This window comes from Nerophis ophidion, linkage group LG09 (assembly GCF_033978795.1).
Source record: "Nerophis ophidion isolate RoL-2023_Sa linkage group LG09, RoL_Noph_v1.0, whole genome shotgun sequence".
NCBI lineage: Eukaryota > Metazoa > Chordata > Actinopteri > Syngnathiformes > Syngnathidae > Nerophis > Nerophis ophidion.
The window spans coordinates 10,639,878-10,667,741 of record NC_084619.1 but is presented as its reverse complement, the minus strand read 5'-3'; the positions used below and the strand labels follow the sequence as shown (position 1 = coordinate 10,667,741).

Here is a 27,864-nt window from a genome sequence, read left to right as displayed (position 1 = left end):
AAACACCGGCTGTGTTTCGGTTGCTAAAGACAGCTGCAATCCACCGCTTTCCACCAACAGCATTCTTCTTTATAGTCTCCATTATTAATTAAACAAATTGCAAAAGATTCAGCAACACAGATGTCCAAAATACTGTGTAATTAAGCGATGAAAAGAGACGACTTTTAGCTGGGCTGAAATGTCCGCTCCAACCAATAACGTCACAAACGCGTCAACAAAAGCATCATCATTCCGTGACGTTTTCAACAAGATACCTCGCGGGAAATTTGAAATTGCAATTTAGTAAACTAAAAAGGCCGTATTGGCATGTGTTGCAATGTTAATATTTCATCATTGATATATAAACTATCAGACTGCGTGGTCGGTAGTAGTGGGTTTCAGTAGGCCTTTAAAAGAAATGACTATAAAAATGACTATACCTTTATGTTTCACTGCAATTAGCTGTTATTTCACAGTAAAACAAGTCCTATATCAATATAAAACATAATATCACTATAAATTCAAACTGATCCGTAGGGTTGCGAATATTTGGGTGTCCCATGATTCGATTCAATATCGATTTCTTGGGGTCGCGATTCTATTATATATCGATTTTTTTTCAATTTACTGCAATTCTCGATTAAAAAACGACATTTTTCCGATTCAAAACGATTCTGTATTCATTCAATACATAGGATTTCAGCAGGATCTACCCCAGTCTGCTGACATGCTAGCAGAGTAGTAGATTTTTGTAAAAAGCTTTTATAATTGTAAAGGACAATGTTTTATCAACTGATTGCAATAATGTAAATTTGTTTTAACTATTAAATGAACCAAAAATATGACTTATTTTATCTTTGTGAAAACATTGGACACAGTGTGTTGTCAAGCTTATGAGATGTGATGCAAGTGTAAGCCACTATTGTTCTTTTGTTTTATTTTTATAAATGTCTAATGATAATGTCAATGAGGGATTTTTAATCACTGCTATGTTGAAATTATAACTAATATTGATACTGTTGTTGATAATATTCATTTTTGTTTCACTACTTTTGGTTTGTTCTGTGCCGTGTTTGTGTCTCCTCTCAATTGCTCTGTTTATTGCAGTTCTGAGTGTTGCTGGGTCAGGTTCGGTTTTGGAATTGGATTACATTGTTATGGTCTCTGCTTTTTGCAGATGATGTAGTCCTGATGGCTTCATCTGGCCGGGATCTTCAGCTCTCACTGGATCGGTTCGCAGCCGAGTGTGAAGCGACCGGAATGAGAATCAGCACCTCCAAGTCCGAGTCCATGGTTCTCGCCCGGAAAAGGGTGGAATGCCATCTCCAGGTTGGGGAGGAGACCCTGCCCCAAGTGGAGGAGTTCAAGTACCTAGGAGTCTTGTTCACGAGTGGGGGAAGAGTGGATCGTGAGATCGACAGGCGGATCGGTGCGGCGTCTTCAGTAATGCGGACGTTGTATCGATCTGTTGTGGTGAAGAAGGAGCTGAGCCGGAAGGCAAAGCTCTCAATTTAGCGGTCGATCTACGTTCCCATCCTCACCTATGGTCATGAGCTTTGGGTCATGACCGAAAGGATAAGATCACGGGTACAAGCGGCCGAAATGAGTTTCCTCCGCCGTGTGGCGGGGCTCTCCCTTAGAGATAGGGTGAGAAGCTCTGCCATCCGGGAGGAGCTCAAAGTAAAGCCGCTGCTCCTTCACATCGAGAGGAGCCAGATGAGGTGGTTCGGGCATCTGGTCAGGATGCCACCCGAACGCCTCCCTAGGGATGTGTTTAGGGCACGTCCAGCTGGTAGGAGGCCACGGGGAAGACCCAGGACACGTTGGGAAGACTATGTCTCCCGGCTGGCCTGGGAACGCCTCGGGATCCCCCGGGAAGAGCTAGACGAAGTGGCTGGAGATAGGGAAGTCTGGGCTTCCCTGCTTAGGCTGCTGCCCCCGCGACCCGACCTCGGATAAGCGGAAGATGATGGATGGATGGATGGATATTATGGTATTGCTGTGTAGTCATTTGTTGGATTGATAAAAAAAAAAAATAATAATATATTTTTTTAAAAATGAGAATCTCACAACGTGAGAATCGCAATTCGTATTCGAATCGATTTTTTCCCACACCCCTACTGATTAGTCTCTTAAGGGGTTCCGAAGATTATGTTGCACAATCTCGTGCAGTAAATGACAGTATATTGTTAAAAACAGATTAATTAACTATAACATTATATTTTTGAAGTAACAACATATTGTTGTAAAGTTATTGTAATTACACTGCAAAAACTGAAATTTAAGTAAGATTAAATATCTCCAAAAAGGGTGATGTTTACCTATTTTCTGTCCGATAAGATAACTCTTCTCAGTAAGCAGATTTTATGTAAGTGTTTTACTTGTTTTATGTGTTTTGGTCCTAAATGATCTCAGTAAGATATTACAGCTTGTTGCTGAGATGTTATGACCTGTATTGAGTAAAACATGCTTGGAACTAGAATATCAACTGCAAAGATGTGTCATCAACACTCACAACTATTAAACTATTTTTTAAAGTAATAATTTCATATTTCAAGCATGAAAAAAAAAAAATCATGACTTTCACACTATTGTGTCTCATATTAAAACAGATGACAGCCAAATGGACTTTGCTGTTTTATTTTCGATGAAAAAGTGGAAAATACGCTTCAGGTGGCAGAGGGGTTAGTGCGTCTGTCTCACAATACGAAGGTCCTGCAGTCCTGGGTTCAAATCCAGGCTCGGGATCTTTCTGTGTGGAGTTTGCATGTTCTCCCCGTGAATGCGCGGGTTCCCTCCGGGTACTCCGGCTTCCTCCCACTTCCAAAGACATGCACCTGGGGATAGGTTGATTGGCAACACTAAATTGGCCCTAGTGTGTGAATGTGAGTGTGAATGTTGTCTGTCTGTCTGTGTTGGCCCTGCGATGAGGTGGCGACTTGTCCAGGGTGTACCCCGCCTTCCGCCCGATTGTAGCTGAGATAGGCGCCAGCGCCCCCCGCGACCCCGAAAGGGAATAAGCGGTAGAAAATGGATGGATGGATGGAAGTAGAAAATACGTACTTATATAGTTGTTAGTGAGAATATACTTGTTTTAAGGTATTTTTGGGTTCATTGAGGTTAGCTAATTTGACTTATTTTGGAAAGTCTTGACAAACCAAATTTTCTTGTTCTATTGGCAGATAATTTAGCTGAGTTCAAATAAAATACCCCTCATTTTTGTATTTTTTTTCTTCTTTTTTAACACTGACTTTTTGCAGTGTACTTATAACATTTAAATTGTGAAGTTATAGCATTTAATTCAAAATTTAATGTAATTAAAATAATAGCTCTGCAGTTACAGTGAATTGCTGTATTTCACAGTAAATTTTGTATAAACAAAACATGAATTTGCTGTGAATTTACAATGAAACATTTACTTCATTTTATTACAGAATCATGTTATTTTACACAGTTCTATTACGGAGTGTATTGGAATATCCAAAGTTGAACGTTATTTCTAATTACCTCAATGGAAATGATGGGAGTGATTAAAAAACAAGAAGTAGTTTTTTCGAGGTTCAAATTGTCCATCGTTAACATTTTAACCTTCTTAACTGACACACAAGTACAACAACAAGTTAATCATTGTATTGAAAAAGCAAATACAACTATCCATCCATCCATCCATTTCTACCGGTTATTCCCTTTCGGGGTCGCGGGGGGCGCTGGCGCCTATCTCAGCTACAATCGGGCGGAAGGCAGGGTACACCCTGGACAAGTCGCCACCTCATCGCAGGGCCAACACAGATAGACAGACAACATTCACACTCACATTCACACACTAGGGACAATTTTTAGTGTTGCCAATCAACCTATCCCCAGGTGCATGTCTTTGGAAGTGGGAGGAAGCCGGAGTACCCGGAGGGAACCCACGCATTCACGGGGAGAACATGCAAACTCCACACAGAAAGATCCCGAGCCTGGATTTGAACCCAGGATTTCAGGAACTTCGTATTGTGAGGCAGACGCACTAACCCCTCTGCCACCGTGAAGCCCAAAATACAACTAAATAAAGAAAAACTACTCAATCTACCATTGGAATACATACAAGAGGCCACTCAATCTACTCTTCTAAAAATGAGCCCAAATCATAGCTGACCTGAGTGCAGCAGCCAGGCTTTGTGTGCAGTCTCCTCCCACAGCGGGCTGACGTCAGGCATGCTCGCAGGTCGCCTCTGGCTGACCGAGATCTCTATCTTGTACACTTCTTCCAGTGTGTGCTGCCGCTCTGTCATGACCTTTGACCAGCAGGTCTTTGCCAAGGATGTCAGTTCTTTGTCATCTGAAACACAAAGGCCTAAATAGCATCCAAAAAGCATTGAGCTGTAGTTATATAGCGCTTTACTATACCTGCACGAAACCCAAAGTGCTCGACGTTTCACGTCGCATACATTCACCGATTCACACACACGATCACAAACTGATGGCGAATGTAAATAAAAAAAGGTTCACATGGTTTACATACCTGTGGAAATATCTGCGTCAACGCCTGCTTCGTGTTGGGCTTTGGCAGGTAATGGGCGGGCTGAAAACTTTGCTTTTTGTGCACCCCAAAATCCTTCAGGGAAGCTTCACAGTTGAAAAAAAAGAAATATATATACATATATATTAAATGTAGTTACGGCAGTGCAATTTCCATAAATGCTTCAGTCAACCTCTCTAATCAAACAAAGTCTTTGTTAATTGCTGGATGCCTGCTTGACAAAAGGAAAATTACCATCCTATCTTGCCGATTGTATTGTACCATATGTCCCGGCAAGAAATCTGCGTTCAAAGGACTCCGGCTTATTAGTGATTCCCAAAGCCCCAAAAAAGTCTGCGGGCTATAGAGCGTTTTCCGTTCGGGCTCCAGTACTCTGGAATGCCCTCCCGGTAACAGTTCGAGATGCTACCTCAGTAGAAGCATTTAAGTCTCACCTTAAAACTCATTTGTGTACTCTAGCCTTTAAATAGACTCCCTTTTTAGACCAGTTGATCTGCCGTTTCTTTTCTTTTTCTCCTCTGTCCTACTCTCGCTTGTGGAGGGGGTCCGGTCCGATCCGGTGGCCATGTACTGCTCGCCTGTGTATCGGCTGGGGACATCTCTGCGCTGCTGTTCCGCCTCCGCTTGGGATGGTTTCCTGCTGGCTCCGCTGTGAACGGGACTCTCGCTGCTGTGTTGGATCCGCTTTGGACTGGACTCTCGCGACTGTGTTGGATCCATTATGGATTGAACTTTCACAGTATCATGTTAGACCCGCTCGACATCCATTGCTTTCCTCCTCTCCAAGGTTCTCATAGTCATCATTGTCACCGACGTCCCACTGGGTGTGAGTTTTCCTTGCCCTTATGTGGGCCTACCGAGGATGTCGTAGTGGTTTGTGCAGCCCTTTGAGACACTAGTGATTTAGGGCTATATAAGTAAACATTGATTGATGATTGATTGACCGATGAGGTCTCGAATTTGTGCCAGGTAAAAAAAGAACATTCTGTATTAACATATGTGCCTGTATTTTTTAAAAAATAATTCTAAAATATGGCAGTAAAGCATCTGCATTTATACCATCACTTTTTTTTATTTATTTTTAACCAGTGGTCAACATTCAGCAGCATTTTTATTTACATTTTTAAACTGAACATCCAGCCGCTTTGACTACATTTGCATTCACTTTAAAATGTTTCTCAGCTGTTGGTGTGAAATCTGCACGTTTTGTTTCCCATTTACTCATTAGCTGTATCAATGCTGACTGAACTTTTTGCACCTTTACTACCATTACAACATTGGTTCTGTTGCTGCCGTGTGGTGCAATTAACTTGGTAATAAAGGACATTGAGGGAAAAGAAAGTTACATTTTACTTTTTTATGCACTCCAAATGACGACCTCTCTCCAGTTATGGTTGGACTACCATCGTTGCAGTCTCGTAAAACTATTTCATTGTAAATTCACAGCAAAGTACTGGATAATAACAGCAACATTTACAGTCATTTACTGTGAAATATCTTTATAGCAATTTACTGTGACTGCAAGGAGGTGATTTTGCTACTAATAATAATGTTACAACTAAATTATCTAACTTCACAGTTGTAACTTAATAGTTAATTAAAACAAAATTACCACAATATGCTGCGACTTCACAATTGTTATTTTATTGCTAACTACCCCTCTCGTTTTAACAATATACTGGCACCCACTGTACAACAGTGTGCAACGTAGTCTACGGAACCCCCTAAAACAGTGGTTCTCAAATGGGGGTACGTGTACCCCTGGGGGTACTTGAAGGTATGCCAAGGGGTATGTGAGATTTTAAAAAAATATTCTAAAAATAGCAACAATTCAAAAATCCTTTATAAATATATTTATTGAATAATAGTGGAATGCCATCTCCGGGTTGGGGAGGAGACCCTGCCACAAGTGGAGGAGTTCAAGTAGCTAGGAGTCTTGTTCACGAGTGGGGGAAGAGTGGATCGTGAGATCGACAGGCGGATCGGTGTGGCGTCTTCAGTAATGCGGACGTTGTACCGATCCGTTGTGGTGAAGAAGGAGCTGAGCCGGAAGGCAAAGCTCTCAATTTACCGGTCGATCTACGTTCCCATCCTCACCTATGGTCATGAGCTTTGGGTCATGACCGAAAGGATAAGATCACGGGTACAAGCGGCCGAAATGAGTTTCCTCCGCCGTGTGGCGGGTCTCTCCCTTAGAGATAGGGTGAGAGGCTCTGCCATCCGGGAGGAACTCAAAGTAAAGCCGCTGCTCCTCCACATCCAGAGGAGCCAGATGAGGTGGTTCAGGCATCTGGTCAGGATGCCACCCGAACGCCTCCCTAGGGAGGTGTTTAGGGCACGTCCAACCGGTAGGAGGCCACGGGGAAGACCCAGGACACGTTGGGAAGACTATGTCTCCCGGCTGGCCTGGGAACGCCTCGGGATCCCCCGGGAAGAGCTAGACAAAGTGGCTGGGGAGAGGGAAGTCTGGGTTTCCCTGCTTAGGCTGTTGCCCCCGCGACCCGACCTCGGATAAGCGGAAGATGATGGATGGATGGATGGATGGATGGATACTCAACAGAATATGAATGTAAGTTCATAGACTGTGAAAAAAAATACAACAGTGCAATATTCAGTGTTGACAGCTAGATTTTTTGTGTACATGTTCCATAAATATTGATGTTAAAGATTTCTTTTTTTTGTGAAGAAATGTTTAGAATTAAGTTCATGAATCCAGATGGATGTCTTTTACAATCTTCAAAGAGGGCACTTTAAGTTGATGATTACTTCTATGTGTAGAAATCTTTATTTATAATTGAACCACTTGTTTATTTTTCAACATGTTTTTAGTTATTTTTATACATTTTGTTCCATATAGTTCAAGAAAGACCACTAAAAATTAGCAATATTTTGCACTGTTATACAATTTAATAAATCAGAGAGTGATGACATAGTGCTTTATTTTACTTCTTTATCTCTTTTTTTCATCCAAAAATGCTTTGCTCTGATTAGGAGGTATTTGAATTAAAAACATGTTCACAGGGGGTACATCACTGAAATAAAGGTTGAGAACCACTGCCCTAAAATGTCAAATCCGTTTGAAATTACAGTAATATGTTGTGATACTACAGAGTATTTTAAGGTGAAATAAAAGTTAATTGCTGTGAAAATTTTTTTAAAGACATTTGTTATAATGTTACAGTACATTTTGATTCCTTATTTTACTGTTAAAAACAAATACTGTCAAATGCTGTAAAAATTCTGGTATATTGTTACAGTGTCAAAAAATAAACACTCTGGTTATAATTACATTATGTACGGTATGTTTTTACCTGCCAGATCCAATCAATAAGAGACAGTGAAGAAGGCATGTGATGAAGTTCACGTTGGAATTGTACGTCGCCATGAGAACATCCCAGCGATCATTGATGGTTTGGAAAGTCCTGATGATGCTTTCCACCTCGGCTTGGGAATGTCGGGGTTGAGACAGGAAGTAAAGCAGTACTTTATTGGTGCAGGAGTAGAGAGCTGATACAGTCTTCTCCTTATTGTTTTGGCCTCTTTCAAGTGCCTAAAAGTAGAGAATTGAGAAATACTGTAAGTCAGAACTATTAGAGCAGGGGTGTCAAACGTGCGGCTCGCGAGCCGGATCAGGCCCACCAACAGGTTTTAACCGGCCCGCGGGATGAGTTTTCTAAGTATAAAATCGAGCCGAAAATTGTGAATGAAAGAAACTGCTTTTCTAAATGTGTCCACTAGATGTCACAATAGCAATTCTTTGTATCTTTGTGGATGATGCTAAAAAAAAATAAACCACTAATGTTAGTGGACCCGTCAAGGAAAATGAGCAAACTACATAAATAACATCATTTTATTTGGTTTTGATCAGAGGTGGGTAGTAACGCGCTACATTTACTCCGTTACATCTACTTGAGTAACTTTTGGGATAAATTGTACTTCTAAGAGTAGTTTTTATGCAACATACTTTTACTTTTACTTGAGTATATTTATAAAGAAGAAACGCTACTTTTACTCCGCTCCATTTATCTACAATCAGCTCGTTACTCGCTACTTTTTTTTTATCGATCTGTTAATGCATGTTTTGTTTGTTTTGATTTTGTCAGACACGCATTCAAAGTAGGAACTACGCATGCCTGCGTTTCACCAATCAAATGCAGTCGCTGGTGACGTTGAACCAATCAAACAAAACCAGGCGGTCACGTGACCGTCACACGTCGAATCCGACCTAAAAAAGTTGAAAAACTTATTGGGGTGTTACCATTTAGTGGTCAATTGTGCAGAATATGTACTGTACTGTGCAATATACTAATAAAAGTTTCAATCAATCAATCAAAAGTGTAAAGGAAAAAAGACACTTTTTATTTCAACCGTACTTCCCGTCAAAAGCCTAAAGACTGATCGCACAGTTCCTGTCTTCACAATAAAAGCGCCGCTCATCGCGCCTGCGCTAACAAAATAAGAGTCTCCGCAAGCCAGCGCAAACAAGCTAGCAAGCTGCGGAGTTTGCCGCCAATGTATTTCTTGTAAAGTGTATAAAAACGAATATGGAAGCTGGACAAATAAGATGCCAAAAACCAACGACTTTCATGTGGTATTAGACAGAAAAGAGGAACTTTTTTTCTCCTCCATTTGAAAATGTGGACATTATCAGCAATATTGTCTGATTCCAATCAATACAAGTCATCAGAATCAGGTAATACACCAACTTATATTCTTGTCTTCATGAAAGATAGGAATCTATGTGTTAAACATGCATGTATATTCATTAAAACACCTTTAACATGTCAACAAAAACGGCAAAATAAAAAACTATGAATTATATACTGTATATATATATATATATATATATGATATGTGTGTGTATGTATATATGAGGTAGATCACCTCAACTTGGTCATTTATTAAGTAATTGATTAAGGTTGAAAAACTTATTGGGGTGTTACCATTTAGTGGTCAATTGTAGGGAATATGTACTGTACTGTGCAATCCACTAATACAAGTTTCAATCAATCAATCAATCAATCAATCAATAAATGCCTACTGAGCCTATGGTGCTGTTAAGTTATTGTGGCTCAATTTGCCTGATTTTTTTTATTTTAATGTATTATTATTTAATATATATTATTGTTTTAGTTGCTTAAGAGATATTCCTGGCTATGAATTTGCTCATTGCTATTTTTATGTTTTTGTGCATTATCTGTTGCCGTAATTATTAAACAAACAGGTTACTCATCAGTTACTCAGTAATTGAGTAGTTTTTTCACAAAATACTTTTTACTTTTACTCAAGTAAATATTTGGATGACTACTCCTTACTTTTACTTGAGTAATAAATCTCTAAAGTAACAGTACTCTTACTTGAGTACAATTTCTGGCTACTCTACCCACCTCTAGTTTTGATATACATTTTTTATCTTGATAGATTGAAAAAGAACTCAAATGAGTTAACTGATGAACATTATCACGTAATTTATTCAGAAAGTATAAATAACTACAACTAAAGATAGAAAACCATGACTTGATTAATGTGGACCCCGACCTAAACAAGTTGAGAAACTTATTTGGGTGTTACCATTTAGTGGTCAATTGCACGGATTATGTAGTGTACTGTGCAATCTACTAATAAAAGTTTCAATCAATCAATCAATCAATCAATACTACTAACCGCAACAAGTAAGTGTAAAAAAAACCCCAACAACATTATTATTTGTACATTTACAGAATGTCTTTGTTCTATTTTTAAACGAAGAAAACAATCTGAAGTTGTCTTTGTTTTTAAGTTATCGTGCCGTGATTTTACCAGTCCGGCCCACTTGGGAGTAGATTTTTCTCCATGTGGCCCTCGATCTAAAACGAGTTTGACACCCCTGTATTAGAGGAACGTTACTCTTCCCAATTAAAGGATTCACAAGCAATGCACATTTATGTTCCCGCTTCACGCCCTTGCTTTTAGCATGAATGGCCGCAGCATGACATGGTCGGTTTACGGCGGAGTGTTTACGTAAAAAGCGCAAGCATGGGTGTGTTGTGCTCATCTCACCACAACAATCTGATCTGCGAGGAAGTTGAGCAAACTCTCAGAGGCCCCCAGGAATGTTCCATTGTAAAGTGTTTGAACCAGAACCTTACTGAAGAGCACCACATTCCCCATCAATGTGCAAATCTGGCCTGTAGAGTTCTGCGCTATGGAGCCTAAAAAAACCAAAAACGTTTTTTTCATGTTTATACATGCATTTAATATATGTGATATACCTTGTGAGAAGTTCTGAGTGATGTTGTCTTTATCATTGCTGAGCATTTGGATGGTGTCCATAACGAACTCCAGCAGCTCAGTCTGGAAACTCTGCCTCTGTTTCAGCGCTGCCGCATCTGGACAGAACTATAATATTTATGAGGATTATTACATTTTCGATCGTCCTGCAACATGGAATTGCAAAATACTCCACGCTGCCATTTCGCTTTTGTTTTTTTTTTCCTTTCTCGGATTTACTTAATTACTGCCATTGCTCTTCTTTATGTATTCCGTAAGTAAGCAAAGAGTGGCACCTTCTGGATCAGTAATAGTCTTGCAGCATGTGGCGAAAGTGCAGACATACAGTGGGGAAAAAAAAAGTATTTAGTCAGCCACCGATTGTGCAAGTTCTCCCACTTGTGGGGCGGCATAGCTCGGTTGGTGGAGCGGCCTTGCCAGCAACTTGTGGGGCGGCATAGCTCGGTTGGTGGAGCGGCCTTGCCAGCAACTTGAGGGTTGCAGGTTCGATTCCCGCCCCCACCATCCTAGTCACTGCCGTTGTGTCCTTGGGCAAGACACTTTACCCACGAGCTCCCAGTGCCACCCACACTGGTTTAAATGTAACTTACATATTGGGTTTCACTATGTAAAGCGCTTTGAGTCACTTGAGAAAAGCGCTAAATAAATACACTTCACTTCACTTCACTTAAAATGATGACAGAGGTCTGTAATTTTCATCATAGGTACACTTCAACTGTGAGAGACAGAATGAGAAAAAAAAATCCCAATAATTCACATTGTAGGAATTTTAAAGAATTTATTTGTAAATTATGGTGGAAAATAAGTATTTGGTCAACCATTCAAAGTTCTCACTGATGGAAGGAGGTTTTGGCTCAAAATCTGACGATACATGGCCACATTCATTCTTTCTTTAACACCGATCAACCGTCCTGTCCCCTTAGCAGAAAAAGCATGATGTTTCCACCCCCATGCTTCACAGTAGGTCTGGTGTTCTTGGGATGCAACTCAGTATTCTTCTTCCTCCAAACACGACGAGTTGAGTTTATACCAAATGGATACATGGATGATACAGCAGAGGATTGGGAGAATGTCATGTGGTCAGATGAAACCAAAATAGAACTTTTTGGTACAAGCTCAACTCGTCGTGTTTGGAGGAAGAAGAATACTGAGTTGCAGCCCAAGAACACCACACCTACTGTGAAGCATGGGGGTGGAAACATCATGCTTTGGGGCTGTTTTTCTGCTAAGGGGACAGGACGATGGATCCGTGTTAAGGAAAGAATGAATGGGGCCATGTATCGTGAGATTTTGAGCCGAAACCTCCTTCCATCAGTGAGAGCTTTGAATGGTTGACCAAATACTTACTTTCCACCATAATTTACAAATAAATTCTTTAAAATTCCTACAATGGGAATTCCTCGATTTTTTTTTCACATTCTGTCTCTCACAGTTGAAGTGTACCTATGATGAAAATTATAGACCTCTGTCATCATTTTAAGTGGGAGAACTTGCACAATCGATGGCTGACTAAATACTTTTTTGCCCCACTGTACATATGGACATTTAGGAGTGAACTTAAAAGAAATGGCATATGTCATGAGCGGATATTTACCTCAACTAGTACCAAAAGAGGATGTGTGTTGCTATTGCCACACAGATTAAAAAGGCTGTCCTTCAGGAGAACACGCATGAAGACGTATACTGGCTTCCTTGCTGACTGTCTCTTGAGTGCATCCTCATTATCCTTCATTCTGCAAGGCTGACGCTGGCCCTTGAAAGGTCACAACCAGCAAAATAAACACAAGACATAGGAGGGATCTGACTAAAATAAACACACTAACCTCTGCACTGTGCCAGGAGAACACGACAGCAGCGAGTGCATGAAGGAACTCTGTAGATGCCCACAGTGGGTCTCGGGGTCGAAGGTTACGCAGTAGACAAAAGAACTGCATCACACTTTCAGGGAGCTTCACCTCCCATGATGCACCAGCGCCTGGCCTCTGCTTTGTCAAAGAAAAGAGGGTTGTGATCAATTTAAGTTAAAATGTTCATGAAAGTTAAGAAATAGTGGAGAACTTTTGTAGTTTTTACTTCCGTGATGATGACTTTGACCAGTTCCAGTAGTATTGTTGCAGCCTCCACACAGAGTTGCAGGCCAGGAGTGTCTGCTTGGCTGTCAATCAAGGACTGGAAAAAATCATCCAAGCTCACCTGCAGATTATGAGTGACAGGATTACAAGCATATAATCAAATATACATATTATTCATTTAGGACTTGCAAAATAGCTACCTCTTTGTCAGGACAATGGCTGATCTTCCTGCCCAGCAGCAGGGCAGCCAAAGCTTCGTAGACCTGAGGGAGCTGACAGTGTCTGAGCAGAAGACCTTGGAGAACTTCAAAGCCAGGGCACGCAGCACTGGAGCATTCATACGACCAAGAGTGAGCCCGAAGATTGTCTAGAAGTGGAAAGATGAAAAATAAGAGAGGGAAAGTTAGTTTAGGGCACCGGGGTCGAACTCCAGGCCACATCTAACCCGCCACATCATTTAATTCGGCCCACGAAAGTCTAGAAATGATGTGTGTCAGTATTCATTCTACGGTGTAAGAGGGGTTAGTGCATCTGCCTCACAACACAAAGGTTCTGAGTAGTCTTGGGTTCAATCCCGGGCTCGGAATCTTTCTGTGTGGAGTTTGCATGTTCTCCCCGTGAATGCGTGGGTTCCCTCCGGGTACTCCGGCTTCCTCCCACTTCCAAAGACATGCACCTGGGGATAGGTTGATTGGCAACACTAAATTGGCCCTAGTGTGTGAATGTGAGTGTGAATGTTGTCTGTCTATCTGTGTTGGCCCTGCGATGAGGTGGCGACTTGTCCAGGGTGTACCCTGCCTTCCGCCCGATTGTAGCTGAGATAGGCACCAGCGCCCCCCGCGACGCCAAAAGGGACAAGCAGTAGAAAATGGATGGATGGATGGAAATACATGTACTGCATGCAGTTGCATACATCTATCCATCCATTTACTACCGCTTATTCCCTTTGGGGTTCCGGGGGGCTCTGGTTCCTATCTCAGCTACAATCGGGCGGAAGGCAGCGTACACCCTGGACATGTCGCCACCTCATCGCAGGGCCCAGTTACATACATGGTTAACCTTAATAGGAGCTAATATTGCAACAAATATATCATCATACCCGAGAGGGACAAGTGGTAGAAAATTGATTGATGGATGGAGAATCCATAAAATGCATCCATCCATCCATCCATTTCTACCGCTTATTCCCTTTCGGGGTCGCGGGGGGCGCTGGCGCCTATCTCAGCTACAATCGGGCGGAAGGCAGGGTACACCCTGGACAAGTCGCCACCTCATTGCAGGGCCAATGCAATTAACATATAATCCATCCATTTTCTATAATAAATACTGAAACATCTACTTGACTTGATCAAACATTAAATTGAACACTATAAGAATGACAATAGATTGTGTGGTGAAAAAAAAAAAATGTAAAAATGTTTTTACTGTAAAATTATGGCAACAGAAGTAGCAGTTTTTTACTGAAGATGCCAGATTATTTTTTTTTAGATTACAGTGTACGTGAAAAATGTATACAATAATAAAATGCGTAGACTATTGTGTAGTACGTTTTTCAACCAGTGTGCCGTGAGATACAGTCTGGTGTGCCGTGGGAGATTGTCTGATTTCACCTATTTGGGTAAAAAATATTTTTTGCAAACCAGTAACTATAGTCTGCAAATGATGTGTTGTTGTTGGGTGTCTGTGCTGTCTAGAGCTCTTCCATATCAGTAGGTAGCAGCCGTTAGCTATTTGATTTGTAGATGTCGGAAACAGCGGGAGGCAGGGTGCAGGTAAAAAGGTTTCTAATGCTTAAACCAAAAATAAACAACAGGTGGGTGCCCCTAAGAAAAGGCATTGAAGCTTAGGGAAGGCTATGCAGAACCAAACTAAAGTTGAACATGTAACAAAAGTAAACAAAAACAGAATGCTGGACGACAGCAAATACTTACTGTGGAGCAAAGACGGCGTCCACAATGTACAACGGAACATGACATGACTATCAACAATGTCCCCACAAACAAAGATGAAAACAACTGAAATATTCTTGATTGCTAAAACAAAGTAGATGCGAGGAATATCGCTTAAAGGAAAACATGAAACTGCTACAGTGAAATACAACAAAAAAAGAGAAAAAGCCACCAAAATAAGACTGCAAGACAAGAAGTAAAACACTATACACAGGAAAACAGCAAAAAAGTGAAAATAAGTCATGATGTGATCTGACAGGTGGTGACAGTACACCTATTTTGAGACAAGAGCTATAGTGATGCATGCTTGCTTATGCTTTAAGCTCATATCCAACAATTGCGACAAGCACATTTTACTGTTAAGTGAGTTTCAATTTTAAATAATTTCTGCTGGTGCTGTGCCTCGGCTCAAAAAAGGTTGAAAAACACTGCTGTAGTATTATAGTGACATCCATTGCTTTCCTCCTCTCCAAGGTTCTCATAGTCATTATTGTCACCAACGTCCCACTGGGTGTGAGTTTTCCTTGCCCTTATGTGGGCCTACCGAGGATGTCGTAGTGGTTTGTGCAGCCCTTTGAGACACTAGTGATTTAGGGCTATATAAGTAAACATTGATTGATTGATTGAAATATTGTTCAGCCCTAACTGAAAACTGTCTCTCACTGAAATCAAGTTTGAGATTCCTTAGGTTCACATGTTGGCCTGATACATAGCTGAGAATTCCGTTAAACACTACAGAAATAATTCAAAAAGAGCACACATTTGATAATCTTTGAGTCAAAGCACTCTAAAAAAATGTCAAGTAATAATATGAGAAGGAAAGAGAAACAGCGTCATCTAGTGGGAAAAGTTGGGCATTGCTAAGGTTGCAACATTTCTATTTTGTATAATGTACCATTGGTTCCTTGATGTTCACTGTAGTTTATGGGAGAATAAGTCACAAATATTTACAGATAGATTTGGATTAAACTCAAATGTAAACTACAGCGAGGCAAAAAAGTATTTAGTCAGCCACCGATTGTGCAAGTTCTCCCACTTAAAATGATGACAGAGGTCTGTAATTTTCATCATAGGTACACTTCAACTGTGAGAGACAGAATGTGAAAAAAAAAATCTAGGAATTCACATCGTAGGAATTAAAAAATATATATTTGTAAATTATGGTGGAAAATAAGTATTTGGTCAACCATTCAAAGCTCTCACTGATGGAAGGAGGTTTTGGCTCAAAATCTCACGATACATGGCCCCATTCATTCTTTCCTTAACACGGAGCAATCATCCTTATCCCTTAGTTGAGTCTAGGGATGCACCGATTAATCGGTAACCGAATATATTCGGCCGCATATGGCAAAAAAAGCCACATTCGCCCTTCGGTGGAATGAGTTAATAAAAGCAAGGCCGAATAGTGGCGTGTGACGCAAAGACGCAATTTTTTGACGCGGTGACGCAATCAACCAACGTGCAGTGTTAAATTTAAATTGTTTTATACATAGTTAGTTTCCTTCTTTTTATTCTGAAGCTGAAGTACTGTTATTGACAAATCTGTTCTGTATGTTGTGTACCTGTATAAGTGTATGAGGTTACAAGCACACACTTATTGAGATTTAGTGGGGCCTCTGTTTACATTATTAGCCTGTTGTGTAAGCTACCTGTATAAGTGTATGAGGTTACAAGCACACACTTAATTGAGATTTACTTGAGCCTTCTGTTTACATTATTAGCCTATCTACTGTGGCTAAGCAGACTTTTGCTAAAAGGACAATAATTCATTTGTTGTGGGTTTATCCACTTTAATGCACTTTATTTTTTTTGGAATGCATGTTTTGTTTGAAGGCCTAATATAAATTTTGAAAAGCAAAGGCTACTGGAATATTAAAAAATGTCAATATTCAATAAAAATGTACTGTATTTGAAAAACATGTCTAAACATTTATTCTAGGCTATTTATGCAATATAAAAAAGTTGTGGAAAAACTGCATTTATTATTCGGTATTTGGTATTCGGCCTTCGGCCAAGCGCTCAAATTTTATTCGGTTTCGGCTTCGGCCACAAATTTTCATTTCGGTGCATCCCTAGTTGAGTCTATACTAAAAAGTTCTATTTTGGTTTCATCTGACCACATGACATTCTCCCAATCCTCTGCTGTATCATCCATGTATCCATTTTGGTATAAACTCAACTCGTCGTGTTTGGAAGAAGAAGAATACTGAGTTGCATCCCAAGAACACCATTCCTACTGTGAAGCATGGGGGTGGAAACATCATGCTTTGGGGCTGTTTTTCTGCTAAGGGGGACAGGACGATTGATCCGTGTTAAGGAAAGAATGAATGGGGCCATGTATCGTGATATTTTGAGCCAAAAACTCCTTCCATCAGTGAGAGCTTTGAATGGTTGACCAAATACTTATTTTCCACCATAATTTACAAATAAATTCTTTAAAATTCCTATAATGTGAATTCCTGGATTCCACTTAAAATGATGACAGAGGTCTGTAATTTTCATCATAGGTACACTTCAACTGTGAGAGACAGAATGTGAAAAAAAAATCACAATGTAGGAATTTTAAACAATTTTTTTGTAAATTATGGTGGAAAATAAGTATTTGGTCAACCATTCAAAGTTCTCACTGATGGAAGAAGTTTTTGGCTCAAAATCTCCCGATACATGGCCCCATTCATTCTTTCCTTAACACGGATTAATCGTCCTGTCCCCTTAGCAGAAAAACAGCCCCAAAGCATGATGTTTCCACCCCCATGCTTCACAGTAGGTGTGGTGTTCTTGGGATGCAACTCAGTATTCTTCTTCCTCCAAACACGACAAGTTGAGTTTATACCAAAAAGTTCTATTTTGGTTTCATCTGACCACATGACATTCTCCCAATCCTCTGCTGTATCATCCATGTATCCATTTTGGTATAAACTCAACTCGTCGTGTTTGGAGGAAGAAGAATACTGAATTGCATCCCAAGAACACCACACCTACTGTGAAGCATGGGGGTGGAAACATCATGCTTTTTCTGCTAAGGGGACAGGACGATTGATCCGTGTTAAGGAAAGAATGAATGGGGCCATGTATCGTGAGATTTTGAGCCAAAACCTCCTTCCATCAGTGAGAGCTTTGAATGGTTGACCAAATACTTATTTTCCACCATAATTTACAAATAAATTCTTTAAAATTCCTACAATGTGAATTCCTGGATTGTTTTTTCACATTCTGTCTCTCACAGTTGAAGTGTACCTATGATGAAAATTACAGACCTCTGTCATCATTTTAAGTGGGAGAACTTGCACAATCGGTGGCTGACTAAATACTTTTTTGCCCCACAGTATTTAATTTTAAACATTGTTCAAAAAAGAAATCTCCAAATTAAATAACTTCCGTTTTTTTCTGTAAATTTACCAGCAGTTTCCTGCACATTGCCAGTCTAAACACAGAACTCCAGCTGGGAGTCATTGATAAACTTATGTGTACCCATGATGGAAAAAGGCTCCTCTGTGCCATTTATGAGGCTTCCGGGGACCACGGCCTCCCTGAAGCTGCTGAGTTGTGTGGCACTGGACAGGAAGTGTGTGAGCAGGACAAGTCCCAGTTTCAAAGTAGAAGAATGAAGGTGCGGCTTCAGGAAGAGCAGGAACCAATCGCTGCCCAGGACATTAAAGACAGCATTCTGCTGACTGGAGGAGGATAACAACATGACAGCTGTAGTTAACAATGCTTCCATTACATCATGGAAAACAGTTTCTTTCAAAATAGATTTTTGGTTTAGGCAAAGCAAGCAAACACATGTAACCCACTCTTTGATCAAAGGGCTGTCGGAGGCAAGGACGTCACAAAGAACAAGCAACAGCTGGTTGCGGATCAAGATGAGGCTGGCGGGATAAGAACTTTCAGCTAAGAAAGCATAGATGACAGGTGCGGGTTATTACAAGTAAAAAGGTGCCACTTGGGGGGAAATAATTCAGAGATGCAATCTTGTCTACCTTTTGTTTCTTGGGAAACGTCACTGTCAGACATGCCATGGCTTTCAGTGGTGTTACGTAGAGGAGGGAGTGTGTAGACCAAAAACAGACCAATTCTGACAAAATAGAAAAAAACAATATTTATAGCCATTCATTTTCTAATAATAATAACCGATTGGATTTACAGTGGGGCAAAAAAGTATTTAGTCAGCCACCGATTGTGCAAGTTCTCCCACTTAAAATGATGACAGAGGTCTGTAATTTTCATCAGAGGTACACTTCAACTGTGAGAGACAGAATGTGAAAAAAAAATCCAGGAATTCACATTGTAGGAATTTTTAGGAATTTATTTGTAAATTATGGTGGAAAATAAGTATTTGGTCAACCATTCAAAGCTGTTTTGGTTCAAACTCTCACGATACATGCATGGCCCCATTCATTCTTTCCTTAACACGGATCAATCGTCCTGTCCCCTTAGCAGAAAAACAGCCCCAAAGCATGATGTTTCCACCCCCATGCTTCACAGTAGGAATGGTGTTCTTGGGATGCAACTTAATCCAAACACGACGAGTTGAGTTTATACCGAAAAGTTCTATTTTGGTTTCATCTGACCACATGACATTCTCCCAATCCTCTGCTGTATCATCCATGTATCCATTTTGGTATAAACTCAACTCGTCGTGTTTGGAGGAAGAAGAATTCTGAGTTGCATCCCAAGAACACCATACCTACTGTGAAGCATGGGGGTGGAAACATCATGCTTTGGGGCTGTTTTTCTACTAAGAAGACAGGACAATTGATCCGTGTTAAGGAAAGAATGAATGGGGCCATGTATCGTGAGATTTTGAGCCAAAACCTCCTTCCATCAGTGAGAGCTTTGAATGGTTGACCAAATACTTATTTTCCACCATAATTTACAAATAAATTCTTTAAAATTCCTACAATGTGAATTCCTGGATTTTCTTTTCACATTCTGTCTCTCACAGTTGAAGTGTACCTATGATGAAAATCACAGACCTCTGTCATCATTTTAAGTGGGAGAACTTGCACAATCGCTGGCTGACTAAATACTTTTTTGCCCCACTGTATATAGTGCCTTTGGAGACACTCAAAGCTTTATAGTGACATATTATCATTCATTTAGTTTACATTCACACAATGGCGTTGGTAAGCTACATTTGTAGCCACAGCTTGCCTGGAGTAGAACAACAACCAGTCAGTCACAGGGCGATTAGGTTTGGGAATTTATCATTAAAGTCATTTACAGTGGTACCTCAACATATCAGCACGATTCGTACTACCATCAACCACCAACTATTTCCAAAGTTTGTTGTTCTTTTTCACCCAATAAGAGACATATGGGGCCTGATCTACTAAGACCCCAATTAACATGCACTAAATAGCATGGGTAAGATATAAAATTGTGTGTTCTATTAGGGGCCGTGTTGCGGGTGATCTACTAAGACTGTGTGTACAATTAATAACAAGTGCAAAAGTGGTGAAACAGCATTATTTGAATGAGGTTTTTGTGCGTCCTACCAGCTGTGCCCATGGAGAGACTCATCCATCCATCCATCCCTTTTCTACCGCTTATTCCCTATCGGGGCCGTGGGGGGCGCTGGCACCTATCTCAGCTACAATCGGGCGGAAGGCAGGGTACACCCTGGACAAGTCGCCACCTCATCGCAGGGCCAACACAGATAGACAGACAACATTCACACTCACATTCACACACTAGGGACCATTTAGTGTTGCCAATCAACCTATCCCCAGGTGCATGTCTTTGGAGGTGGGAGGAAGCCGGAATACCCGGAAGGAACCCACGCATTCACGGGGAGAACATGCAAACTCCACACAGAAAGATCCCGAGCCTGGATTTGAACCCTTCTTCGATTACGCTTGCACCTCCTGGTACCCCAGCACCTCCAAAACCCTCAAATCTAGACTCCAAACATCCCAGAATAAACTAATCCGGTTACTTTTAGACCTCCACCCCAGATCACACCTCAATCCAACCCACTTCTCCAAAGTGGGCTGGCTCAGGGTGGAGGACAGAGTAAAACAACTTGCACTGAGCCTAGTCTATAAAATCCACTACACCTCCTTGATACCGAAGTACATGTCAAATTACTTCCTTAACGTAAATGACCGCCATAACCACAACACCAGGGGGAGCTCCACAAACCACGTTAAACCCAGATTCCGATCTAACAAAGGTTTTAACTCATTCTCTTTCTATGCCACATCAATGTGGAATGCACTCCCAACAGGTATAAAAGTAAGTGCATCTCTATATTCCTTCAAAACCGCTCTAAAACTACACCTCCAGGCAACTTCAACACTTTACTAATACCCTCCTCCATTCACATCCCATCTCCCCGGATTATAAACAACTCACATGTACTTCTAATGTATATACTTGTTCTTATGCTATGTGAACTCACAATGTTCTCTGCTGGCTGTACATATCCTACTAAATAAGACCTACACTGTTTCAATGTCCACATTTCTCTGTTGATGATTGAAGTACTGATATCAACCAAAGCTCCTCATCCCACCCCCCGGATTGTAAATAATGTAAATAATTCAATGTACATACTATGATGATTAACTTGTGTGATGACTGTATTATGCTGATAGTATATATTTGTACCATGAATTGATTAACGTGGACCCCGACTTAAACAAGTTGAAAAACTTATTCGGGGGTTACCATTTAGTGGTCAATTGTACGGAATATGTACTGAACTGTGCAATCTACTAATAAAAGTATCAATATATCAACCAGGACTGCAGGAACTTCGTATTGTGAGACTCATTTCCCTCCTAATTCATGACATCATATGGGTCAACCTGTGGTGTTTTGCCATGTTGTGGAACATGCAGCACACAAATTTAATCTGTACCACCTTTTCAGGGCTACATAGAAGCACAATCTAGACTAAAATTCCTATTTTTAGTGTGCCAAAGCTGTAAGGCGCCACAGTGTTGTAAGGCTATGTCTGGAATGATCCAGCAGCAAGAAAATACCAGAAGTTTTTTTTCATGGGGACGGCGTGGCGCAGTGGGAGAGTGGCCGTGCGCAACCCGAGGGTCCCTGGTTCAATCCCCACCTAGTAACAACCTCGCCACGTCCGTTGTGTCCTTAGCAAGACACTTCACCCTTGCTCCTGATGGCTGCTGGTTAGCGCCTTGCATGGCAGCTCCCTCCATCAGTGTGTGTGAATGTGTGTGTGAATGGGTAAATGTGGAAGTAGTGTCAAAGCGCTTTGAGTACCTTGAAGGTAGAAAAGCGCTATACAAGTACAACACATTTATCATTTATATACTGTATTAAAAAAAATGGTCATATTAATTTGTTTTAATCAGCCCATTATGTTATCTAGCAGTTTAAAATCATAAAATGTATAGTCTAATATCTTTGTTTCTTCTCAACATGTTGATTTGTTCTCTATCGTCTGTCATTGCAGCGATCCCCTCTGCACAAAGATCGCTGAGCAGCCAGTTTGAACGTACCTTCCAAACATGCTAAAAATACGATCAGCGTGTACAAACAGTTTTAAGATTGATACATTTAAGTTATAGTTAAAGTACCAATGATTGTCACACGAAACTACTCTCTGCATTTGACCCATCACCCTTGATCACCCCCTGGGAGGTGAGGGGAGCAGTGGGCAGCAGCGGTGGCCGCGCCCGGGAATCATTTTTGGTGATTTAACCCCCAATTCCAACTCTTGATGCTGAGCCCCAAGCATTGAGGCAATGGGTCTCATTTTTTATAGTCTTTGGTATGACTCGCGACCTACCGATCTCAGGGTGGATACTGTCTAACCACAAGGCCACTGAGTGTCAAATAAATGATAATATTTGCATCTCCTCTCGACAGTATTATGGTCATTCTAAAAAACAGCATATATTTTGTATAATCATGAAGAGAGACGCGCTGAATGGATTGCACTCTCTATTCTGCTCATTCAAGAGACGTAATCCTCAGTGCAGAAAGTTATAGATGAGCTTTGCGTGCGCTATTAAGTTTGCACGTGTTTTTAATACATGTAAACTGTTAGTAGATCAAGCCCTTGATGTTTGAATTGAGAGGTTATAAGAGCACTCAAGACTACTTAATCTTTGATGCTTTAGTAAGCTACTTGGAACAAGGAGACCGATTAGATACTATTGCAAAGTGTTTGGATGAATACAGAAATTATCCATCCATCCATTTTCTACCGCTTATTCCCTTTCGGGGTCGCGAGGGGCACTGGCGCCTATCTCAGCTACAATCGGGCGGAAGGCGGGGTACACCCTGGACAAGTCGCCACCTCATCGCAGGGCCAACACAGATAGACAGACAACATTCACACTCACATTCACACACTAGGGCCAATTTAGTGTTGCCAATCAACCTATCCCCAGGTGCATGTCTTTGGAAGTGGGAGGAAGCCGGAGTACCCGGAGGGAACCCACGCATTCACGGGGAGAACATGCAAACTCCACACAGAAAGATCCCGAGCCTGGATTTGAACCCAGGACTGCAGGACCTTCGTATTGTGAGGCAGACGCACTAACCCCTCTCCCACCGTATGCCTTTGCAAAAATAACACCCATTTTTTTTTTAAATGTTGCTTACGTAGGTGTTTGTGATTGTATTAAAGTCCGAGAACTGTATGTTTTGGTCATTAAATTTTAGTTTCATGAATGGAAATTGCTGATTCTCATTCCGGTCGCTTCACCTCCAAGTCCGAGTCCATGGTTCTCGCCCGGAAAAGGGTGGAATGCCATCTCCGGGTTGGGGAGGAGACCCTGCCCCAAGTGGAGGAGTTCAAGTACCTAGGAGTCTTGTTCACGAGTGGGGGAAGACTGGATCGTGAGATCGACAGGCGGGTCGGTGCGGCGTCTTCAGTAATGCGGACGTTGTACCGATCCGTTGTGGTGAAGAAGGAGCTGAGCCGGAAGGCAAAGCTCTCAATTTACCGGTCGATCTACGTTCCCATCCTCACCTATGGTCATGAGCTTTGGGTCATGACCGAAAGGATAAGATCACGGGTACAAGCGGCCGAAATGAGTTTCCTCCGCCGGGTAGCGGGGCTCTCCCTTAGAGATAGGGTGAGAAGCTCTGTCATCCGGGAGGAACTCAAAGTAAAGCCACTGCTCCTTCACATCGAGAGGAGCCAGATGAGGTGGTTCGGGCATCTGGTCAGGATGCCACCCGAACGCCTCCCTAGGGAGGTTTTAGGGCACATCCAACCGGTAGGAGGCCACGGGGAAGAGCTAGACGAAGTGGCTGGGGAGAGGGAAGTCTGGGTTTCCCTGCTTAGGCTGTTGCCCCCGCGACCCGACCTCGGATAAGCGGAAGAAGATGGATGGATGGATGCAATGGAAATTGCAAAACAAAAAAATGTAATTTCAAAATGCCAAAAAGAAAAAAAATATATATATTTTTTTTAAAGAGCAATAACTACATCGCAATAAAAAAATAGTATGGTTTTCATTTTATATTTCATATAGCAAAAATAAAAATCCTCAGTAAATTAACGGTAAAACATATCAAATGTTTTTTAATTTGCAGACACCACAAGGTTTTATTTTCAAAGTAAAAGCAGGGATATGCCACCTCAGTAGAAGCATTTACGTCTCACCTTAAAACTCATTTGTATACTCTAGCCTTTAAATAGACTCCCTTTTTAGACCAGTTGATCTGCCGTTTCTTTCTTTTTCTCCTATGTCCCACTCTCCCTAGTGATGGGGGTCCGGTCCGATCCGGTGGCCATGGATGACGTACTGGCTGTCCAGAGTCGGGACCCAGGATGGACCGCTCGCCTGTGTATCGGCTTGGGACATCTCTACGCTGCTGATCCGCCTCCGCTTGGGATGTTTTCCTGCTGGCTCCGCTGTGAACGGGACTCTCGCTGCTGTGTTGGATCCGCTTTGGACTGGACTCTCGCGGCTGTGTTGGATCCATTATGGATTGAACTTTCACAGTATCATGTTAGACCCGCTCGATGTCCATTGCTTTCGTCCTCTCCAAGGTTTTCATAGTCATTATTGTCACCGACGTCCCACTGGGTGTGAGTTTTCCTTGCCCTTATGTGGGCCTACCGAGGATGTCGTAGTGGATTGTGTTGTGGTTTGTGCAGCCCTTTGAGACACTAGTAATTTAGGGCTATATAAGTAAACATTGATTAATTAATATTTTTTTCCAAGATGGCACTGCTGTAGTGGCTGCTGTAGGCAGGAGCTCTGTGCTCTTGTGTCATCCTTTTGTGTTTCCCTCTTGTTTTCATGTGTTATTATATTTTAGGGCCTTTTGGTCCGGTACCCTTTGGGACTGTGTGACAAGGGGTGGCACTTTCGTGACCTCTGTGGTGCTTTTTTTGTGGACTTCTGGATCTGCCTCCCGGGAGCCTTTTGGCCATGGAGACCAGCTGCTGGGTTGTCTGCCACACCGGAGTCGGTTTGGAGAGACTGGAGGAGATGCGGATGAGGGGACAGGACTGCAGAGCTAGCACTGAGCGCTGGGACGGAGAGGCTTCGCGGTGTCTTGGCTGGGTGAGCAGCTGTCAGACACCTCAGTCTCCTTGGACGGATCATCGCTCATCCATGCGGACTGGACACTGGCCGAGAGTGGAGTCGGCTGTCTTGGTTGCTTTGTTGGGTCTGCTCCTGTCTCTGGCCATGCTCCCTCCACCCCAGCGGACGATGGCGTGGAACACCGCATAGGCCACCACAGTGGATATGTTTCTTTTACTTTTTATTCATAGCTGTATGTAGAAGTGTCTGGTTGTATCTGCTGCTTTTATGTCTTTAATGTCCTCTGTTTTATTTGATGTTTTCCTCTTACACACATGTAAGAGGGATGTGTACTATGGCTATGAGTTGTTTTTTTCCCTTGGCCTCAGTCTGCACCCCCTCTCCAGGGCCCAGGGTAAGACCGATTTTTTTATTCTATTTTAATCTTCTATTTTTTTCTCCCATTCCCCCCCTTGTTTACCTGTATCTCATCTTTTTTGTAAGGGGCGCTGGAAGCCGGCAGACCCGTCAGCGATCCTGTTCTGTCTCCCTGTAATGTTTGTTTGATCTTGAATGGGATTGTACTGAAAATTGTAATTTTCCTGAAGGAACTCTCCTGACGGAATAAATAAAGTACTATCTAATCTAATCCATCTAATTACTACAGTACATGTTTGCCTGTGAGCGTGACTCTGACTAAAATGTATTAGAAGGCTCACACAGAAATTATTTTAGACACGGCACGACGATGACTGACATCTACAGAAATCTCTACACACATACCCACAGAAACAGCGAAACATACCAAAACGGATGTTTTTTTACGTTCCGTCACCAGAACCAGAAGTAGCGATTTAAAGACAGGACTGTGGACTGGCCTATAAAAAAAAATACTGTACTATAGCGTAGTATTGTGCCTGAACCTTTTTGCCTCAACTTTTGTGTGATTTGTGTGTATAGGTTTCTGTAAATGTCAAACTTTGTTGTGCCGTATCTAAAAAAAAATGTATATACATTTGAAACGGTCACACCAGGACCGTGTTATACCCGCTTTTTCTTTGAAAATAATAAATAATAATAAAACCTGGTCTGTTTACCTGTTTCCAAGGATTTAAATGTTATTATCCATCCATCCATTTTCTACATCTTGTCCCTTTTTGGTGACGCGGGGAGTGCTGGAGCCTATCTCAGCTGCATTAGGGCGGAAGGCGGTGTACACCCTGGACAAGTCACCACCTCATCACAGGGCATACACAGATAGACAGACAACATTCACACTAGAGATGCGCGGTTTGCGGTCTCATCCGCGGAGTCCGCGGTTAAACCGCGGGTGACATGACGAAAAAAGAGATTTTAATTAGATTCGGGCGGGTGGCGGTTGAATCATCCGGAAATATTTGATATACATGGTTCTGGGATCGGTATCCTTTGCCATTCAAAGAGCCATTTAAGACCCGTGTCACAAAGCGAAGAAGTCAATAGGAGACGCTAATATTCTCTAGAATGACTACCGCCAGTCACCCAGATAACAAGTATTAGGGCGTGCTATGAAATCATTGACTTTGTCGCCCTCTACAGCATGAACGATCTGCTTGTCAGTCCAGCAACATGTTGTGTGTGGCTTCCGCAGCAACACGCACACGACTGAAAGGCATACTGGGTGATACAGAGTACACTAATGGTTATGATATAAACAATTTTTACACTCTTAGTAATATGCGCCACGCTGTGAAGCCACACCAAACAAGATTGACAAACACATTTCGGGAGGACATCCTCCCAGTAACACAATATAAACGCAACACAACAAATACCCAGAATCCTTTGTATCCATGACAATTCCTGACTATTTTATACACCCCGCTAAAATGTTGGTTCGGGTAGATGACGACTTTAGTGATGCGGTTGCGGATGATATAATTGCCTATCCGTGCATCTCTAATTCACACTCACATTCACACACTAGGGCCAATTTGGTGTTACCAATCAACCTATCCCCAGGTGCATGTCTTTGGAGGTGGGAGGAAGCCGGAGTACCCGGAGGGAACCCACGCAGTCACGGGGAGAACATGCAAACTCCACACAGAAAGATCCTGAGCCTGGATTTGAACCCAGGACTGCAAGAACTTCGTATTGTGGGGCAGACGCACTAACCCCTCGGAGGTGGGAGGAAGCCGGAGCACCTGGAGGGAACCCACGCAGTAACGGGGAGAACATGCAAACTCCACACAGAAAGATCCTGAGCCCGGGATTGATCTCAGGACTACTCAGGACCTTCGTATTGTGAGGCACATGCACTAACAACTCCCGTGCCACCGTGCTTATGAAATATAAAATTAAAATCAAACTGTTTTATAGATGTTGTTGTTTAACTTCAACACCAAAAAATTAAAATGTTTTGTTTTTCTTTTTTTTCTTAAATGAAGTTCAAATAAACTATTAGTTTTTGTTATTTCCATCTACATTCATGAAGTGAAAATTAAATAACACTTAAACATACACTGACCTATTAACCATAGAATTCGAAATACATTTTCCTTCTCTGAAATGTCCATGCTTAACTCTACAAGAAATGATGGCCAGCTTATGTTTACCTGTAAAAA

General features: G+C 41.7%; 1 protein-coding gene across 6 annotated transcripts in view; it reads right to left on the bottom strand.

The window, feature by feature from the left end:
• Nucleotides 1–27,864, bottom strand: part of wdfy4 (WDFY family member 4) — a 142,274-nt gene that overhangs the window by 68,899 nt on the left and 45,511 nt on the right. For 3 of the 6 annotated variants that reach the window (XM_061910252.1, XM_061910250.1, XM_061910251.1), the window contains exons 30-41: nt 18,776–18,870; nt 18,590–18,686; nt 18,267–18,469; nt 13,047–13,213; nt 12,848–12,967; nt 12,598–12,759; nt 12,369–12,527; nt 10,756–10,882; nt 10,544–10,695; nt 7,816–8,054; nt 4,487–4,590; nt 4,121–4,318 (exon numbers count right to left, since the gene is read on the bottom strand). In XM_061910252.1, coding sequence (XP_061766236.1) covers nt 4,121–4,318; nt 4,487–4,590; nt 7,816–8,054; nt 10,544–10,695; nt 10,756–10,882; nt 12,369–12,527; nt 12,598–12,759; nt 12,848–12,967; nt 13,047–13,213; nt 18,267–18,469; nt 18,590–18,686; nt 18,776–18,870 — 1,823 coding nt within the window. The remainder of the gene's footprint in view (nt 1–4,120; nt 4,319–4,486; nt 4,591–7,815; nt 8,055–10,543; nt 10,696–10,755; nt 10,883–12,368; nt 12,528–12,597; nt 12,760–12,847; nt 12,968–13,046; nt 13,214–18,266; nt 18,470–18,589; nt 18,687–18,775; nt 18,871–27,864) is intronic. The other 3 variants (XM_061910254.1, XM_061910253.1, XM_061910255.1) reach the window with 3 other exon arrangements.